The sequence below is a fragment of the Taeniopygia guttata genome, chromosome 2, assembly GCF_048771995.1.
Source record: "Taeniopygia guttata chromosome 2, bTaeGut7.mat, whole genome shotgun sequence".
Taxonomy (NCBI): domain Eukaryota; kingdom Metazoa; phylum Chordata; class Aves; order Passeriformes; family Estrildidae; genus Taeniopygia; species Taeniopygia guttata.
Genome location: NC_133026.1, coordinates 99539691 through 99558166, shown reverse-complemented (window position 1 = coordinate 99558166; position 18476 = coordinate 99539691). Strand labels below are relative to the sequence as shown.

Below are 18476 nucleotides of genomic sequence, written 5' to 3'. Positions count from 1 at the left end.
AAACCACTAGGTAGCCTGCCAGCAACAACTGCTTTCTAAAACTGTCTGCTTCACAGGTAGACAACAGCTTATTGCAACTCTCATCTGTACCACTCACACATCTGCATTTCATGCTGGAGCAGCAGAGTGAAGGATGAGACGGAGGCATCTGGGTAAGAAAACCAGCTTCAAAAGCAGAGTAGAGGCGTAGATGGGAAAACATGATAAAACTGGATAATTAAAGGAGAAGGGGAGTGGCTGTGCATATTCACAGGGCTACCTGTAGTTATTTAGCTAACAGCCCATTAAGCTGTGGAACCACCCTTCGAATTATTAAATAACTTAGACCTGAACAACTGCTAGCAAAGAGCTGCACCCTTGTAATGCCATTTTGTATGTTTGCCATGTTGCTCAGGCCCTCATGAGGGCTGGAGGGTGCCTTCTACCACTACTGAATTACTGCTTCTGCTCAGGAGAAGAAAGGAGAGCTGGTTTTGTACCAGAATGCTCCACATGTGCAGCAGAGAATGAGGGCAGGAGGAAAGCCCTTCTTTCTTCCCCTCTCCCCAAGACCCAACACAAGCAGATAAAGCAGTGTTTACACCCAGGCTGCTGCTTGAAAAAAAAAACCAAAACCAGAGCATCTCAGGAAAAACAGTAAAAAAGAGGGAAGTTTTTAAAACAGTTTTTAAAAAAGTTTAAATGAGAAAACAATTTTATCAAAAGGTACAAAAAAATCTTGGGGAATGACTGTTAAATCAGAAACCTCATCACAGTGACACGTGTAGAAAAGAAAGGAGAGAATACTGCAGAAGAGAGGCCGTATCTCCCACTTCTTGAATAATGCCCATCAATCTCATCACTACACAGTTCAGATGTTTGTGTACATTGTAATTGAGAGACAATATATTAATGTAAGGCAGTTTATTCATAAGCCACTTAAAATCCAATTAAAATATATCAACTAAAATAAAAACATACACTTTCCTTGGCAGCAATTTACAGTTCACATACAAAGCTTTAAAGTGTATGTGTGTGTGGGAAGCTTGTTTGTTTTTATGTGAAGTGCTGAAACTTCTCTCAGTAGGCATAACAACAATAATAATTTGCTTTCATGTTTTGTCCTGAAGCATGACTTTTTTATTCTTATCCAAAAAACAGCTTTCCAGCCACATAAACAAATAGACAGCATTACTAAGCATAACAAGCCTTTAAACTTCACTCCCAATGAAAAAAATCAAGTCACTTCTAACCAGTCTCATTTTGCTTTCATTAGACCTCAGTGTATGGAAAGCTATTCTACTCCTTCATGTATGCCTACTCCTTATTTGAACTACCTTTGTCAGGGAAACCAGGTCTTGGAATCCTGATTGCATGAAAAAGGCCTACAGAAAAATTCTTCCTCTTCTTCCAGGCAAGTATGCTTAATACTTTTCTCTTAAAATTTATAGCCACTGAATCTACATTGCAATTGTCCTATCAAGCATATCAGTTACATAAATGTTAAATATGCCACTCTAAGACTGATATGAACAAAATTATTTAACCCACAATTTATTGATTAAATTGATTAAGTAATTTTGATTCAAATATATATGCTTGCTTATTCAAACAGAATAGATATCCAATAAATCAGAACTTTAAATGTGTTTAAAAGCATTATTTTCTCCTCAGTTCCCTCTGTTTGTAGTGATGGTGCCCTTTTTTGTCCTTTTCCTTACACACAGTTCATTCCTGGAAATTGTCTCCAGGATGGTAATTACTAGAAATTGAATTACCTGGAGCTAATGGCTCCCAGGTAACACTCCCAGAACACAGGTGGGATTAACCACCTGTAGGGACTGCAGATGGTGTTTATACTGCCCTGAATGCTCAAGGCTTGAGGAAAAGACAACTCTGCTGCTTCACTTTGCCTCCACATGCTTCTTGACATTGGCAGCAACAGAAGTAAAAGCACCACTCTGTCACCTATTCAAGGCCAGTTCATGTACCCCAAACTGTGCTGAGTCTGCACTGTGGGGACTGTAGCTGTGCTGCTGGGGCTCTGTCACAGCCTTGCAGTCCTGCCCACACATATTCATTCTCCCTTATGGTATTAGGAATTAAAAATTTTAATTTTGTCTGTGCAGCTGAGGTCAGTGCAAAGCCCAGTGGGCTGGTCAGGAATCTTTTTTGATATGGAAAACAAAAAAAATCTGGATCAAAGCCATCGCTGACCAAATCACATATGATGCTACAGCATATTTTTCCCTGCTCTGTTGGTCCATTTGCACTTCTATCTGCTCAAAAGGTCTTGCTCTCCATATGAACATTCAGGATGGACAGCTGTAGTGAATTACTGAGCATCTTGCAGTAATTTAAAGTTTTCTTGAAATCTTAGGTCTTGAACTCATAGGAATATATATAAAATATGACCTTTATTATTTCTAATTGAGATTGTGAAGATTCTAGTATATTTAAAGGCTGATCTCTTGCTGCAATTTTAAAATACATTAGTTTCCTCACATCATGACTTCTTGGAGGAGAAAGCAATGAGTCTCTGCTTCCAAAAGAGATGAATAACACAGACCCCAACACAAGATGGGAACCCAAAGATAGAGAGCAAGAGAGATTGTCTCTTGCTAATAAACTGAACACAAGAAAATTTCTTCCTCTTCCTTAGGGTTTGGCTGTTCTTTCTAACAGTTATCTTGTTTATTTCAAAATATGCTATTTGTAGAAGTAGGCCAACCCATGCACCTGGGCCAATCTCTGACTACAAAAGCAAACACAGTTTGTTCTATTTTCAAATAAACTTCCCTGTACTTTCAAATGCTGAACATTCTTTTGGAAATGAATTTACTTGCATACTCAGAAAAAGATGCGTTGGAAAACATATACATAGTTTAAAGTAGTTGAAGAATCTTTCCAACCTTTATTACCTTGCTTTTAATTACCATAAAATAATTTTGCACTTTAGGTTATTTCAACCATATCAGATAAGTCTTACCATTCTTAACTGAGAAGGAACCTTGTAGAAACAAGTATGTTCCTCACTAAAAGGGATGTGGCCCTCACCAGAGAATAGTTCAGGGAACAAAAAATAACCAGCAAGAAAACCCAACAATAAAAAAACCCCACACACCACAACCGAGCTACCAGCCACCTCTTCATCAAAATCTTATTATCCGAAGGGAAAAAGGGAAAATGGAGGTAGGCAAACCATTTTTCTAGTTCTCCAGTCAAGTGCTGCATGACTGCTTTGTTTTCAAACACAGCCCTTGAAATAATTAAACAATTTTGTGCCAAGTACTCTAAGGACCTGCACCACAGGTAATTATTTACCTGTTCTCAGTTACACATCATGAAAGATATATCTCTACAAGTCAGGCAGGAACTCCCAGCTCAGTTCTTCAACTTCAAAGCTACCTTTAAAACCCCTGGCACTTGCAGAGGCATCTACTACATGTCCATTGAAATTGATGCTTTTACATGATAAGTCTATCAATGCCTTCTAAAACAGAAATATAAAGGGAATTATATCTCTGGAAGGTAATTAATACTCTAGTGACCTCCATCCACAGAGAGTAAGGTTATCAAAGGGGTGATCATGGTAGAGCACTCTCCTGCATGTACTCAAAGACCAATTGTTACTCTTGGACAACTCTTTTCTATACTAACATTTTTCATAATAAAACCACTTTTGAAGACTGAAAGTCAAAGCAGATATATTTCTAAAACCCAGGATTTTAGAGGAAAGTACAGTACCTAGAAATGCAAGTATATACATCTATTTCAAATATTGATGCAAGTATATACATCTATTTCAAATATTGCTACCTTCAGAAAGATGAAAGGTAGTTTAACATCTACTTCATACTGAGCTTTATAGCAATGGATAAAGGGACATAACTAAGACATTGGCAAAGTGCCTCAACTGGAGGCATCCAAACCAAATTTCAGACGTACCATCACATCTACCAAAAGTCTGATGTAAAACTGATGAGTGCTAAAGCCCACAGATTGTTCTGTCAGCAAAGATAACTTAAAACATCACTCTCTTGTCAAAAAGCCCAAAACTGTTTCTAAAGGACTTTTTGCCAGTATCCTGCAGTACACATCAGCATCCCACAAGAAAGACGGCTTCAAGAGGAATCTTGGGGAGGCAGGGAAGGCAAGGGGGGATCACTTCCTTCAAACTCTGCATGACACCAGCAAGAAAGCTGCCAAGAAACCACTCTGCTTGCAGCATCTTCATTAAAAGGCCTAGATAGCTGCCAAATTACCTTCAAAGAGAGGTTATCTTTATCTGCCGGAGTGGTGAAGAAAATTAATAATCCTTTTATTGTGGTAGGCATGCAAGACAATAGAGGCTTGTGGGGGGGTATCTACTTATCTTGCTAGTTATCTCCCTTCAGCTGCTCTCTGCCCTGCACCCAGGCACAAGCAATACCTGCCAAGCTATTACAAACCTCCTGAGTTTCACCTTCACAGCAGCAAGTGTCCTGAACACAACAGAAAGGCCCATCCTGTTCTACCTGCTCGCTTGACCATAGAGCCAGGCTGAGGGCAGGTGGGTGCCATCCATCCCCTGGCCACCAGGAGAGCACCTGGAAGGAGCAGGCTTGTTCCCTCTCTCCCTCTCCAAGTAGGAGAGCATGCCCAACTCATAGCGTTCCAAGGTAAGGGCTTTTTTTGGTTTTTTTTTTGACCTACGGACAGATTTCAGCACTTCTGCTGAAGGTGACACCATAAGGCCAAGTGTCTCTGGCAACCAGATTTCACTGGAAAGTCCTCAGCAAAGTGCCTTGGCTCCAAACACAGTAGGCACCATTACCAGGGCAAGAAATTGCAATAAGCACCCTCCTTTGCTCACCGGCACACTCAAATGTGAAAAGGACTGACATCACCCTTTTAAAAGGAGCACAGTGCTTACTTTCAAAGTAAAGCTGACCACATGTTGACCTCCAGTTACACTGCCCCAGATGAAAAATCAGGACAACTGTTTGAGACACCAAATGACATCACTTCATTTAATGAAACCTGTCTATCAACATAATTCACTTAAACACTTGTCACGTTCAAAGCAGCTTTAAAATTACTTTGAAGGGATTTATGCGAACTGTCCCCAGCTTTCTTCATCAAGCTAAGATACAAGAATCCCTTCACTTTCTATATGGGTTTATAAGAAAGTAAACACAAGGGCAAACACAAGGACAAAATTAACTCACTGAGTATTTTTATTACCAAATGTGTATTGCCTAGAAAACATATTCCTTATTTTTTTTACTTCTGGGCCATTAAAAATAGTTCTAAGTGTGACATGCTGCTTCTGTCCAGACATGAAAGGCTTAATAAATCTTGCTAATACTGGTCTGAACTTCAGTTTTTTTCACTTGTTTTTTTAATATCACATGCTACCACACAAGATTTTTTAAAAAACAAACCCTATAGCTCACTTTCTTCACTTAACACTGTCCTGTTTTTAAACATCACCTTATAATCTTTCTTTTTCAAAATCTGGATTAAGGACAGTGATATTTTACACCAACCTATGTAAGTATATGTGACTGTATAAAATACAGTCTGTGTATGGCTTGTTCCATACAGTGTGATGTAACGGACTGGTAGATGTGAATTGATTAGAAGGGACCAGTTTATAAAGAGATTTGGCTTCATGAGAATTTGCTGACATAAAGCAAGTGTTGGTCTTAATGCTCACATCAAGAAATCTTGGCATCCTAAAAAGAAAAAATAATACAATTCCTCATTAGGACTTTCTTGTCCCAACTCCAAGCATGCTTTGTTCTAAGAGAAGGCTATAAAACCCCAAACCTAGTGAACTTGCTCCAAAAACCCCAACCATACAACTCTCTTTTGGCTTAAATCACCCAAAGTATCGTGTTCTTCCCTGCCAACATGAGTGCAATAACTACAAAACAAATGCCTGTTTTTTCTAGTGCTTAAAAGCAAGTTTCTAGTCTCTTTCTCTGAGATAAATAGATAAATAACAACAAAACAAAGGGTTTTATTCTCTCTTCAGTGCAGGGGCAATAAAATGCCTGTTTTCCATTCACCCAAGCTTCCGAAAAGGATCTTCCTAGTGCCTTCTTTACAGCCTTTACACAAAGCCAACCCAGAGCAGCGTGTGAAGCTTTGCCACTGCATGCAGCTGCCTGCCCTTAGCACAATCCCTGAGCTCTCTGTCCTTGTCAATCCCTCAGCTAAATATTCCTCCTGAGAGGGTCTAGTATGGGTCTTCAAACAACAGCTACTGATGCTTGCTACTAAGTGCTGCCAGTTTGCTTTGCCTCCTCACATAAAATCCACTAATTCCCAAGCCTTTCTATAGCATGCAGGCTGCCCTACACCTTCCCCTTCAGTAAAAGCTCTGCCAAGCTTAGTAGATCCAAGGAATTTATCTCTTGGGACCACTTGATTCAGTTGCACAGATTAGTGTGAGTTATCTGAAAGGCTGCTAGGTTAAAATGTTCAAATCATTCCCCACAATTCCACATACCTGACCCACGTATGAAGAAGCTTTGGAATGCATGGTCCAAAGTTTGCAGTGAGGCAAACATTAGAAGTTCCCTGAAGCCATCACCCAGAAGAATCCTGCTTTTCCCACTGTGTTATTTCATTAAAAATATTTACAAATCTGTCACTTAAAAACACACTCAGGGCCATGCATCCTGCAGACAAGAATCTTTTGAAAGCTACCTCTTAGGAGTGCTTCAGTTACCATGCTATTTAAGGATGATGGAAGTAAATGTTTTAAACAAAAACCTACTGTAAAAAACCTTTTACTAAGCAATGCAAAATATGCCCTGTCTTCAGACCAATCTTTGGGATAAATACGATATCTTGCCTTTTAGATGTGGATTTTCAGGGGTCAACACAGACTAGCAGACACTGTTTATTTCTTTGTATCAAATGGCTTTATCTCATTTAAATATTTTTCTAAAATACAGCTTGCAACAGTACACCAAGCAAAAGGGAGCAGATAATAGAATAATAGGAGCACAGTAGTCAAGAACATACTAGAAAAAAAAACACATAGATAAAAGAGAGTGATTATTATTTTTGACAATTAATCGTACTTTTAAATCAATTCTATGACCTTTCCTCCAAATGTTTAATTTCTTTTTATACTGTTACTGGCACTGAAATAAATACGCCAAAAGAAATTTTGCCTCAAGCCCAAGGCTCCCTCTTGAATAATTCAAAAGCAAGAAGATCACAGTGGCTTAATTAAAGGGCCCTCCCTCAGTTTCTTTACTTTTCCCATGTTGCTGTTACAGGACAATATGCATCTGTAAGGAGTTAAGTAATTTTGTAGCATCTATGCTACTTCTATCTTCTTTGGCAATGCAATTACACCATTATAAGTGACTCTGGACTAGCAATATTGACAACTGAAATGCACATAGTTTTTTACATAATTGCTATCAGAAAGACAATCTTCTTAGCATACTCATATTTAGTGATTTCTTTCCTGGCAAGATCTAAAAAAGGCAAAACTTCCACAGCCACTTTTCGTCTTAACCTCTCTCCTGAATAGGCTGATGGATTGTGAGGCTCTAACACCTCAGAGAAGTTAGGGACTCCACAATTTATAGAGGACAAGCACTATTAGACTCTGCCTTTGGACCTTTTCTTTCACCCTGGAAGGCGTAACACATTTTACCCCAGCTAAATAAGTCGGACTAATTAAGAAGTTCTCCCCCATCCCACAAATCCTGCTTCTCTCATGCCTGTAGAGCACTAGAGCTACAAGAACATCCACAATGCCTATTTTAAATGAGCTGCAGATGCACAACTTAAAAACTGCAGAAATAAGTTCATCTGCTGTTTTGAACATGGTCCGTGTGTGCGGTGACTGGAAATCTGCAGCACATAATACTACACGAGAAAACTGCCCATCAGTTTTGCTGTCACCATTCGTTTACCTGTCTACTGAAACATGTATCCCACACATAATGGATGTAATACAGGGTGTCCTGGGAAATTCCTCATGGGTTATCCCCTGCTGGATGCTGGCATTACATGGAATGCAAATCAAACACTTGCACCTTACAGGCATGACAGAAGATGTCATGTGAGCCTGTGTAAGAATGGCCTCCACTTTTAAAGTAGCTAAAGGAGTTTGCAGAGATAAAAAGCTACCAGCAACACCACAAACATCCCAGTCTGCCAAGCCTACATGGGTAGAAAGGATTCTGACAAGGTGAACCTTTGCCAAATCCTAACATAAGACAAGCTGCTGTCCTGGCTAATTTTTCTGAGCAGATCTACTGCCTTTACCAGGCTGACAGCAAATCTGAAAAACACATCATGGCCTTCTGTGTACTTATCAGTTTTAACACCTGGAGAAGAAGGAGGTTAAGAGCTGGAGAGGGAGACTCAGGCAGATCCCTCCAGCTTTGGTCAGGTCAGGCAGCACTGCTTTGCTGAGTGCTGCAGTTAATCTGTAGGGCAGAGAAGCTATAGGTCTTTTTTGTAATAGTGGCCCTGCTCTTTTCCTTCTTGTTAGGGGACTCTACAGCTTTACTGTGTTAATTGACCATTACCCTGATTTCCAGTCATTACTTAGAATTTCAAATTAATCTGATCAAACAGAACATACCTTGTGAAAGTAAACACTCATTGATCTACTTTAGTCTCCAGGGTATAGTTTAGGCAGTGCAGGCTCACACAGATTCTTTGATACTTTGGATGTATTATTTCTTATAGAATCTTTTGCACATTTTTGAACTTGTATTTTTTATTGGATAACTGGAGTTCTGTCATGACAAATTCTGCCTTTTATGCACTATGGGCCACCATTCTCGCCACCAAAGAATCCTTCCATCTGCACTAAAACATGGACCTTTATTTTTACCCATGTATTTATTTTTACCCGTTTATTAAAATTACAGCGTAAAAGTCGCAGAGGAAAAAATCCATGCCCTACTGTGCCTCTTTTAGATGCATAATGGCCACACACAAATTTCAGATGTATTCTAACCTTCCCATACATAAAAATAATCTGAACACCCCATCTGTGTTTCCTGTTTTCGTTGGACAACTCCTTGGATTCCTCAGACTATTATGTACCTTAGACAGGTTATACCAGTATAATTGTGTGAATTATGGGTACAGGGGTTTTAAACCAGTGTAGATGTGCTACTGTGAGCCATAAACCATTGCAGCAAAGGTCATTTGGTTTTGTCTCCCAGCTTGGAGTAAGACACTCCCATCTATCTAAGCCCATATTGATGGAAGGAATGTTTACAAGAATAATTAAAGCACGGAAGACAAAAAGTTCTTTTTAAATGGAAAGACCAAGGTCTTAAGGGACAACGTCCTTGCAAGTACATCAGGTATAAGCCCTTCATATCAAAGCCCTATTATTATTGTTAAATACTTTTATTTTAATATCCGCAACATGGAGATACTGCTCATATGTTACAAACACTCAAACATGCAGAGAGACACTCCTGCTTAATTTTGCAGTCAGTCCTCAGCTCAGCTCTGTGGGCCTGCACAGTACAGGAGCTTCCAACACTGGCTCTGGCCATGACTCAAGCCAGGAATGCTGTTTACTCTGCACCTGTACAATTGTTTGTGGCACAAAATAGATGAAAGAACTGATTAAAGAACAAAGGCAAACAAATAAACTTTTAGGATGCTGTGACAACACATAGGTGATGAAGGTCCCAGCAAAGGTGACAGCGCAGACATGAGAAACACACTGTGTTTTGAATGAATAACCATGATGCACAAGGCTTGCTTGGACAGGAAAAAAGCAGCAGGTTTACTGCATTTCTAAGACAACTCCAGGTTCTCTCAAAACACAGTGAAAGAATAAGAAAAGGCCTGTGGATGGGTCCTATTCAGCCAAGATCCATATATCCCTTTGCTAGTCCAATCTCAGTGATTGTTTTGTCGGAGTCCCAAAGGGAATGCTTGAACACATACTCACATAGGAGATGAGCCCTGGTCCTTGTGACTTCACTGCTGAACTCAGAGCTCCCACTTCTGTAAATGCAGCAGAGAGAAAGGGTGGCCAGGACTTGTGCTGACACAAGCTGTCTACCTGCTCAGAGCAGCACCATCAAACTCCACCTTCAGAAGCCCACACTGCCCAGGGGCATCCACCTGATGGTGGCCTGTCATTGCAGTATGACATGGGGCAGTGTTTACAAAGTCACTTTGGCAGACTTTGAAGTTTCTTTCTAGCTGACAGTCCCCAAAGAGTTAAACTGCAAAAAAGGAACAGCCAAAGGAGAACCTGCCTTCATTAGAACTTAAGAGGTACAAAACCTAGATGGCTGCACTTTCAGAGACCCAAATAGATGTGATAGCAGGTTTCCCAATATTACAAAAGGGGTCTCAGACAGCAGGTCTATGTGACTGAATATCCTCAAGTGGAATATGAAAAATTAAAATTTTTGTTCAAGCCAGCAAGTACTGTGAGAAAAAAAGTCAAGAGACCTGAGGACTTCCAACCCACTGTAATTTCAATGTCTCTCCATGCACATGAGACAAAAATAATGTTTTTCTAAAATGAGATCCATCAAGATAAACACTAGCACATAAATATGTGAGTATAGGATTAATGAGAAAGGAAAGGATCAATTGTTGTCTTTTTTTGAGCATTTTCACAAATGGCCAATGTTGCTGCATTCCTTTTTAATATAAAATGAATTGGCAACTTCTGGGCCTTTCTTTACCGTCTCAGTAAGTTTGCAAATCTTCACCATCTTAACACAGAGTTACAGCATACATTGCAAATTGCTTGTTTGATAATAAAGCATAAATACTGTTCTGCAGACTCATATAAAAATGCTTAAGCCAGCCCAGCCTTAAACTGAATTACTCACAGAAAGCTGCACCTTACTAAGCTTGGACTAGACAAAATCATGGGCTTTTGAATTCCAGTAACATGAACTCTTTAACTGTCTGTCATAAACAAATACTCTGACTTGTTTATAACTGCATTTTCTGGTTTCTCTCATATTATACTTACATGGGGTCACAACATCTATATGATAATAGTCTTCAGACTCAGAAGGGAGTTTCCAAAATACTTAGATCTAAATGTAGATCTTCTTATCCTGCCTATAATTGCATTGAGACAGGACATACTTTTCCCCTATAATCTTACACATGCCATAGATGGTAGATCTGTACTATCAGAGTACTCAAAATAAAACAGAGGCAGATCAATATCACCACTGTAAATTTCAGTTCCTTCCAGCTGAAAGGAGTCAGCCATATCCTTGAACTACCAAGATATATGAGTCACCTAGACATACAAGTTTCTCATCTCATGACCATGCCAAAGATTAAAAAACTGAAATGGGAGAGGAGGAGTGTTTGAAGTCCAGAGAAACAATTTATTCTTCCTCTTTGCAAAGCACAAACATCATTTTCTACCAATAAAAATATTGCAAACTGCATCCTTCTTTATATTTCTTATAGTGAGATAACACAATACTGACCATGTTCTCTGAAAAAAAATTTCATGCAAATTAAGTCAGCATGGAGATTTTCTACATATGAGTTTTGTTTACTATGGGACCCGGGCCACTCATTCACCTTTGTGAAGCAGCACTTGCATGACATTTAATTTTTGGTCAGAATTAACAAACATTATTACTGAACTTCTTAAAAGCAATTAGGTAAGACCTGAGACCCAAAGCCATTGAGCACTGGAGACCATCCACCTGGTATTTGTATCCTAGACAAGAAGGTGTGGCTTAGCTACAGATAAAGTTCCTGTTAAAAGCTGAGTTAACTTTTGGGATGAAAGGTGAACATAAGAAAGATACTGGTTCAGGAAGGGCCTCCTTTCTGTACCTTCTACAAGACCTGCAGAAAAAGGTAGCAAGGCAGTGACAAAGGTTAGTGTCATGACTTGCACAGCTGACAACACCTCTGCTCCGCAGAAGGGCTGAGGTAAGGTCTAGTACTGGCAGTAGCGGTTGGGGTACAATGACATCCAAATCTGGAAGAAATGACAGACTAGGATGGCAGTTCAGCCCAGCAAATATCAGCACAGAATGAAACCTGCTATCAAAGCCTTATGAGGTTACCTTTACATCCAGAATTAGAAAGGGGTGTTGACCTAGAATGGAGTATAATACTGTAACTGGGTTTAGGGTTAGGGCTCAAACCAACAGATATTGATAAATTGCAGCTTAGAAACTGCCTCCAGATTAACATGAAAAATGTTGTTGGTTTAAACCATCTGACTGCAGAGATCTGTGGGATAATTTTAAGATTAGGAGCGAATTAGGGTTTGAGCATACTCTGGAAGAGGTTGATAAACTGCATCATCTTGTCTCAGTATCAGGGAGGGCCCCATGCTGTGATAAAGGTGCCACATGACAGGACTTCCCACACCCTTAGCAAGCCCAACGCTGCCCAGCATGCCAGGTCTTCCCTGTCTGTTCTCTGTTGACCAGCTTCCCAAGGGGTATGTGTGCTGTGAGCCTGCCATGCTCCTGATCCCTGGGATTGCTGTGCCCTGTGTACATGCAGAGCCAAGCTGGCACTCCCCACATGCACAGACTTCCTGAACCACAGAGCACGCTGTGTATGCACAGTGGATGGGGTGGGGAGAGGGACTCAAACAAGGAAAGCATCTGTCTGAAAATGTCCAGTCTTTGCTGTCTCCATTTCCCCCTTCATTTGCAGCAGGGCTGGCAAATCAGAAATATATCAAAGACTAAAAGCTTCTGGCAACCAATGTCTCCTCTCTTCACAGATGCATTTTTAAAAACAGTAGGTCAAGTCTGGCCAGCAAGTTGGTCCTGCCAAGCACATCAGAGGCTAAATCAGCCAAATATACCAAGAAGCAGCACAAAAGCTTGTCTGTGTCGTCCCCACTGGCTTTGCCAATGATAATCTTGGCAGTACTATTTAGCACTTACCCTTTTCCCAGTTCTTGGGAATCGGTGTTTGCCATATTACTCAGCATTTTCCAGGCTAGGGGGAGGGTGCAGGATTGACCTTGCTTACTTCGCATTACAGAAAACTCTGACACATATCTTAACAGCTTCTGTGTTTTAATCACAAAATATGCTCACCCAAGTTAGTGATTAATGGTGAAAAGTTCCATTTTAGTGGACAAAGACAGTTTTTGGAGGAGGAACCATATAATCATTTTTCAAGAACAAAATAATTTCCAGAGGGACGCCTACATAGTTAAAAACCTTAAAAATCTGTATTAGCAGCACACAGGCCATCTCTATAATTTTCCAAGCTTGTGATGTAGAGAATGCAGGGGAGGCAAGAACAACAGCTCTCAATTCAACAAGCAAACCTGCTTCAGCATTCACTACAAACTGTGGAGGAAAAAGCTTCACAGTGAGTCTTGCCAAGAGGATCTTGAAATAATTGAACCTCATGGTCACAAGACCACACACTACTGTTGTGAAACAGTCACTGGGTAAATAAGGGTGTAGCCTCTAACATTTTACCACTGCTGGGGAAGAGGAAAAATAAGAGAAAGCCACATGGAGAAGATGGTCTTACCCCTAAAAAGGTATTAAGTCAAGAAAACAAGATCTTGTAAATCTGCACTCACATCAAAAATATGGCAGAACAATGCTGCCATTCTAGTCCTCTCAATGCAGTAACAACACTGCGTACGGAATAAAGGTAATTTTCAGAGTTAAGCCTGCAGCACATAATTTAGGCAAAAATAACAACAGAAATAAAAGAGAATTCCAGGGGATGGATGAGTAAAAGTTAGGATGATGTACAAATGACAGGTAAGATGAAGTCACAGAAGCAGTACATGTCCAGGATGATATAAAACTATTAACAAAATATGATGAAGAAATAAAATGGAAGATGCTGATTTTTAAACATAGAAACAAGCAGATACCTTAGACTAGCAGAGATATTAACAAAGCCAAATGAACAGGATGCCATTCCATCGCCTTAACCTTTGAAACCTGTTGAATTTTCTTTTGAAATTATTTTTGATTTCAGGGACATCTACATCAGGGTACCTAAAGGAGTTCAGCAAAGTTTTCCAAATTTATCTTTCATTATTTGCAGAAATCAAGTAAAGAACTTGCAAAATAATCACTTCCACAAAGCCACCGCCTTTAGCTCTGCGTATACAAAGGTCTTGTCTGCCTCTGCACTAAGTGAAACTTTCACTTAACAATCTAACTTCAGCTGTCACCAATTCACAGTATTTTGCCAGACCGGGGGAAAAGGAGGAATGTATCCCATCAATCTTTACATTTCCTCTAGACATCTGGAGCAGCTTGCACGGGGGCTTAGCAGGGTGTAACTGCCCCCCCCCCCCGGGGGTAGGAGTCAGGGAGAAGCAGAGGGAGGAGAGAGCAAAGCACCTGCACGCAGCAACTCAGCAAGGCTGGCAGGGGCAGGGGCTTGAAGGGCAAAGCACTTCAGCCAGCCAGGCCCTCCCTGTCACAGAGAGCAAAAGACCATTTCATTCATTTCTCCCTCTGGCTTCTGCTTCTCTGAGGGAGGGAAGAAAAACAAAGGCATGAAGCATTTAGCATTACTTCTGACTCAAGGAGAAGAAAAAGAACCTTAAAGTTACTTCCTCACCAGTCTCCTAAGAGTCTCTCTCTACTGTTAACCCAGCAGAACTGAAGGGTTTTAGCAGGGTTTTTTTCTCTGTCAGTGTGTTGTGAGTCCCAAATGGGCTATTTGGAACATTCCTATAGTCTCAGCTTCCACCATGACACTTAATTTATGTGGTGCACTAAGCTCCTGGTCCTTAGATATGACTTGCATTTATGAAGAAGCATTGTAAATTACTCAATCCTCTGGTACAAGTTAGCATAATGTTTTCCAACCTGTATTAATACCAGATTTTTTGTGAGTTAAACAAATTACACTATTTTTTTTCAGCCATGCTTATTAATACCTCTCTCTGTAATAAGAGCTCACTGGGCTCTAAAACATGCACAGATTACTCTTTAGAGAACAGAAGGTAATACTTTTAAGTGATTATTCACAGTTGCCCAGATAACATTAAAGAACTTGTCACTATTAAAATTCATAAGCTATATTTCTGAATTTCACAACTCAGGTCAAGAACTGCAACCATAATGATCACCAGTGAAATACTGTGTCCTGACTCACTCCATACAAATAAGCTACTTGTACAAAAGCACTGCTGTGCTTTGGGAAGGGAGGGTGGCAAGCAAAGGAACTGATAAGAAGTAATTACACTAATAACCTGCTAATGAAAAGGTGAATTAATTGAAACACACCATGAAGTATCCAAGAGTACACAAAGTAATTCAACAGATGTTTACATTGGAAGGCTGGCTATCCAGTGCGAAGATTAAATCAGATTGTGATACTAATGGCACATCCAATGCTGAAGTTGATAATGGGTTTTCTGTTGCCTACTGTCAAACTTGAAATAATACGGCATGCCATTTTCACAAGCAAACCTTATAAAAGGACCAGGGAAATCAGAAAATGACACAGCCAATATCACACAGAATAATATCTCAGCAAACAGTTTTCTCACTTACACAACAATAAACTGCACGCTACTGTACCTTCATGACATCTTTATAGGAGTGAATGGCCTCGACTTCCTCTTTGTCATCATCGTCATCCTCCACTCCTTCATCCAGAGCATCATATCCTTCATCCCTACTCCCATCTGTTTCTGTGGCATTAGTCATGTAGTCAATAAGCTGCTCCAGTGGAGGACTTAATTCCCTCTCCTCATTTTCCTTCAAACCATAGTCCAGGGCTTTATATATAATAATCCCTAGTGATTCAATAACCTGTAAAAAAACAAAAAAGAAATATATGTTAATGCCATTTACATTAATTAATAGGTCAAGTGAGGAACTTTTCTGGTGTTTGTATATAACAAACCCAGCAACTGAGAAGGCAATAAACATCAAAATCAAAATGATCTGCTAATACTTATAGAAGCACTTGACTAAGCACTTGAGTAATACAGCATAGAACAAGCAAGAGCAGCTCACACCACATACCTACAGCTTTCATATTTCAATATTTGAAATAAAAATTCATAATTTAAAAACAAATCAGGACCTTTTAAGGCTATTTTCCCTTTTTCCTTCTGATACTGCAAACATCAAAGTAACATTACTGTATTTTGTAAGACTATATTGCACACACATGATCTTTTTTTGTGGGACAGGTAGGAAGAAATTCAAAGAAAGAATAAACTAACATGAGATGCCTTCTTCCTCCCACAGCTTAATGACACTTGGAAACTTCCCTTCAGTTTGTGTCTCTTAATTGACCTGAGAGGTGTCTGGACACACAGCTGTGGATGTCCAGTATTACTCCCTGAGCACTGGGACAGCAGCCCACAAGAACTCCTTTGCCTGTTGCACAGCTGTGCTGTGGAGGCACACAGGCCACTGAAACTACCAACAACTGTGCTCCATAGCAATAAGGTTGTACCTCAATTTTTCATTGAATTGAGGCTTCTTATTTGTGCCCTGTCAAGAGCAAAGCATACCAATGACCTCTTACTCAGTGTGAGCTAGGAAAAGATTGTCGGGAACATCCCACAATGATAAATGCACATTTTCTCCCTTGACATTAATTATTTTCCTTATGAGCAATATTGAAGCCTCTGGAATGTTAAAGATGTAAACAGATGGCATTTCAAACTGAGGAGTTTGAAAATGGGTATTAATGAAGAGGAAAAGGAAAATGGGATTGCAATAGTAAACCACAAGAAGGTAATGTCACTGCTGGGAGATCCTTGTCTGACAACGGAAGTAGGACTGGAGTTATTGCATGTAATCTCTGATCTTCCTTGTGTCTTGGGATAGATAGCATGTCACACAAATCAGCAGACTCCAGTGTAGGAGTAGTTGGCACAGCAGCAACTTTAATAACAGGAGCATTTCTAAATATACCAAACCTTGTTATCAAATGACATTTTCTCTAATCTGCCTTTTGGTACAATCCTGGTCGACACACTTCTTACTGCAGAGTTTTGAAATTCTTTTTGAGGAAATAGGACAACACAAAGAGATTCTTAAAACATTAAATTTTACTCTACCTGCTTAGTTACTTCAGCACAACAAAGTATTTTTGGTCTGAGAGACTGGAAGTTAGCAAAGACTTAAAATCATTTCCCATTAGTTTATCTAGACAGATGATTTAATGATTGCTGTAGTCTGACAGCTTTACACTTGTGTACTGCATTCCTCTGTTGGGATTACTTTGCAGTGCAAATTCACTTTGCAAGACAGTGGCTAATAAACAAAGCCAAATTTAAAACCCAATACACAAACCACTTTGTTTTATAATTTATTTCCAATAATTTTGGTAATGTGGTTCAATATAAAAATTTTGCCTATGCTATTCCCTTGAAATGTATTTTTATTTATTTATTTTAAAATGCAGTTAGGGAAAGTGATTAGGCAAATTAGTGAAGAAGAAAAACCTGTATGTGTTTTTTCCGTTCAAAGAACAGCTTCTGACCTGGGAAGTGCTATTGAGACAGGAAAGTATGTCAGGAAAGCATCACTGCTTTCTTGCTCAGCTCTAGTACCCTTCCCCTGACTTCTGCCATAACCCACTTTGGAGACAGGACACTGGACCGTACAGATCTTGAAACAGCTCTAAAAGATTAAACTTATATTTGTAGTATATCTTCCTCACTTCTTAAGGAAGTTAGTTTGTAGTAACTGTCTTCTAAACTTGTATTGTTAAAAAAAATCCGAAAATGTGGAATCACACCAAGTAAAATATATTAATTCCAATGGTAGACATGTGTTTCCTGTAACTCAGGTTCCTGAGTACAATCCCAACAAACACCTCTTCAGCAACTGAAAGGGAACAAAGAATACCAGTTTCAAGAAAACTGAAATGACAATGAAGTATAACTGAATAATCACTTTGATACTTTGAGCACCTGGGAATAAACAAAAAGTGAGTAATTTCTAATTTTAATAAAAAGTACATTTGAAAGGGCTTAGCTACATGAAGACTGAAATGTCCAAATCAGATGCAAAGAAAATTATGTCTTGTGCCATGCAGTGATGGCTGCCGAACACAGCTTCTGGATTTTGCTACTGAAACTTCAAAAAAATAGAAGGGGGGTGGATATAGAAAGTACACTCTCTCTGCCTTCTTCTGTTTGGGAAGAGGATTAAGGCACTCAAAAGCACCGTGGCTAAAACTGGATGACAGCTGCTGCTTTCTTTGATGTATCAGCAGTGGGGCTTCTGCAGCTCAGCAATATGGTTTGAGCGTTTTTATGCGCTATGAACAGATTTCATAATACATGCAAAGCTGACACAAGCTGAAAGCCTGCAACAGCACCAAGTCAGAGCTGTAATTCAGCCTCTCAGTCTCTCCTTATTTAGGACACATGATCAAAACCACATTTACTCATTGTCTGTATCACAGATTCTTCTTGCTAAAAGACAAAGCAGCAAACAACTTAACTAAGTAACTTTGCTTTGACTTGCATTGAAATGGAAACGTTTAGCACTTTCAGGAGTATCAGTTTACCAAGGATCCTG

The 18476-nt window shown here is 39.6% G+C and overlaps 1 protein-coding gene across 7 annotated transcripts in view; it reads right to left on the bottom strand.

The window, feature by feature from the left end:
* The window catches only part of SPIRE1 (spire type actin nucleation factor 1), a 127899-nt gene that overhangs the window by 56988 nt on the left and 52435 nt on the right, over positions 1-18476 (bottom strand). For all 7 annotated transcript variants that reach the window (XM_072924482.1, XM_072924484.1, XM_072924483.1 and 4 more), the window contains exon 3: positions 15507-15740. In XM_072924482.1, coding sequence (XP_072780583.1) covers positions 15507-15740 — 234 coding nt within the window. The remainder of the gene's footprint in view (positions 1-15506; positions 15741-18476) is intronic.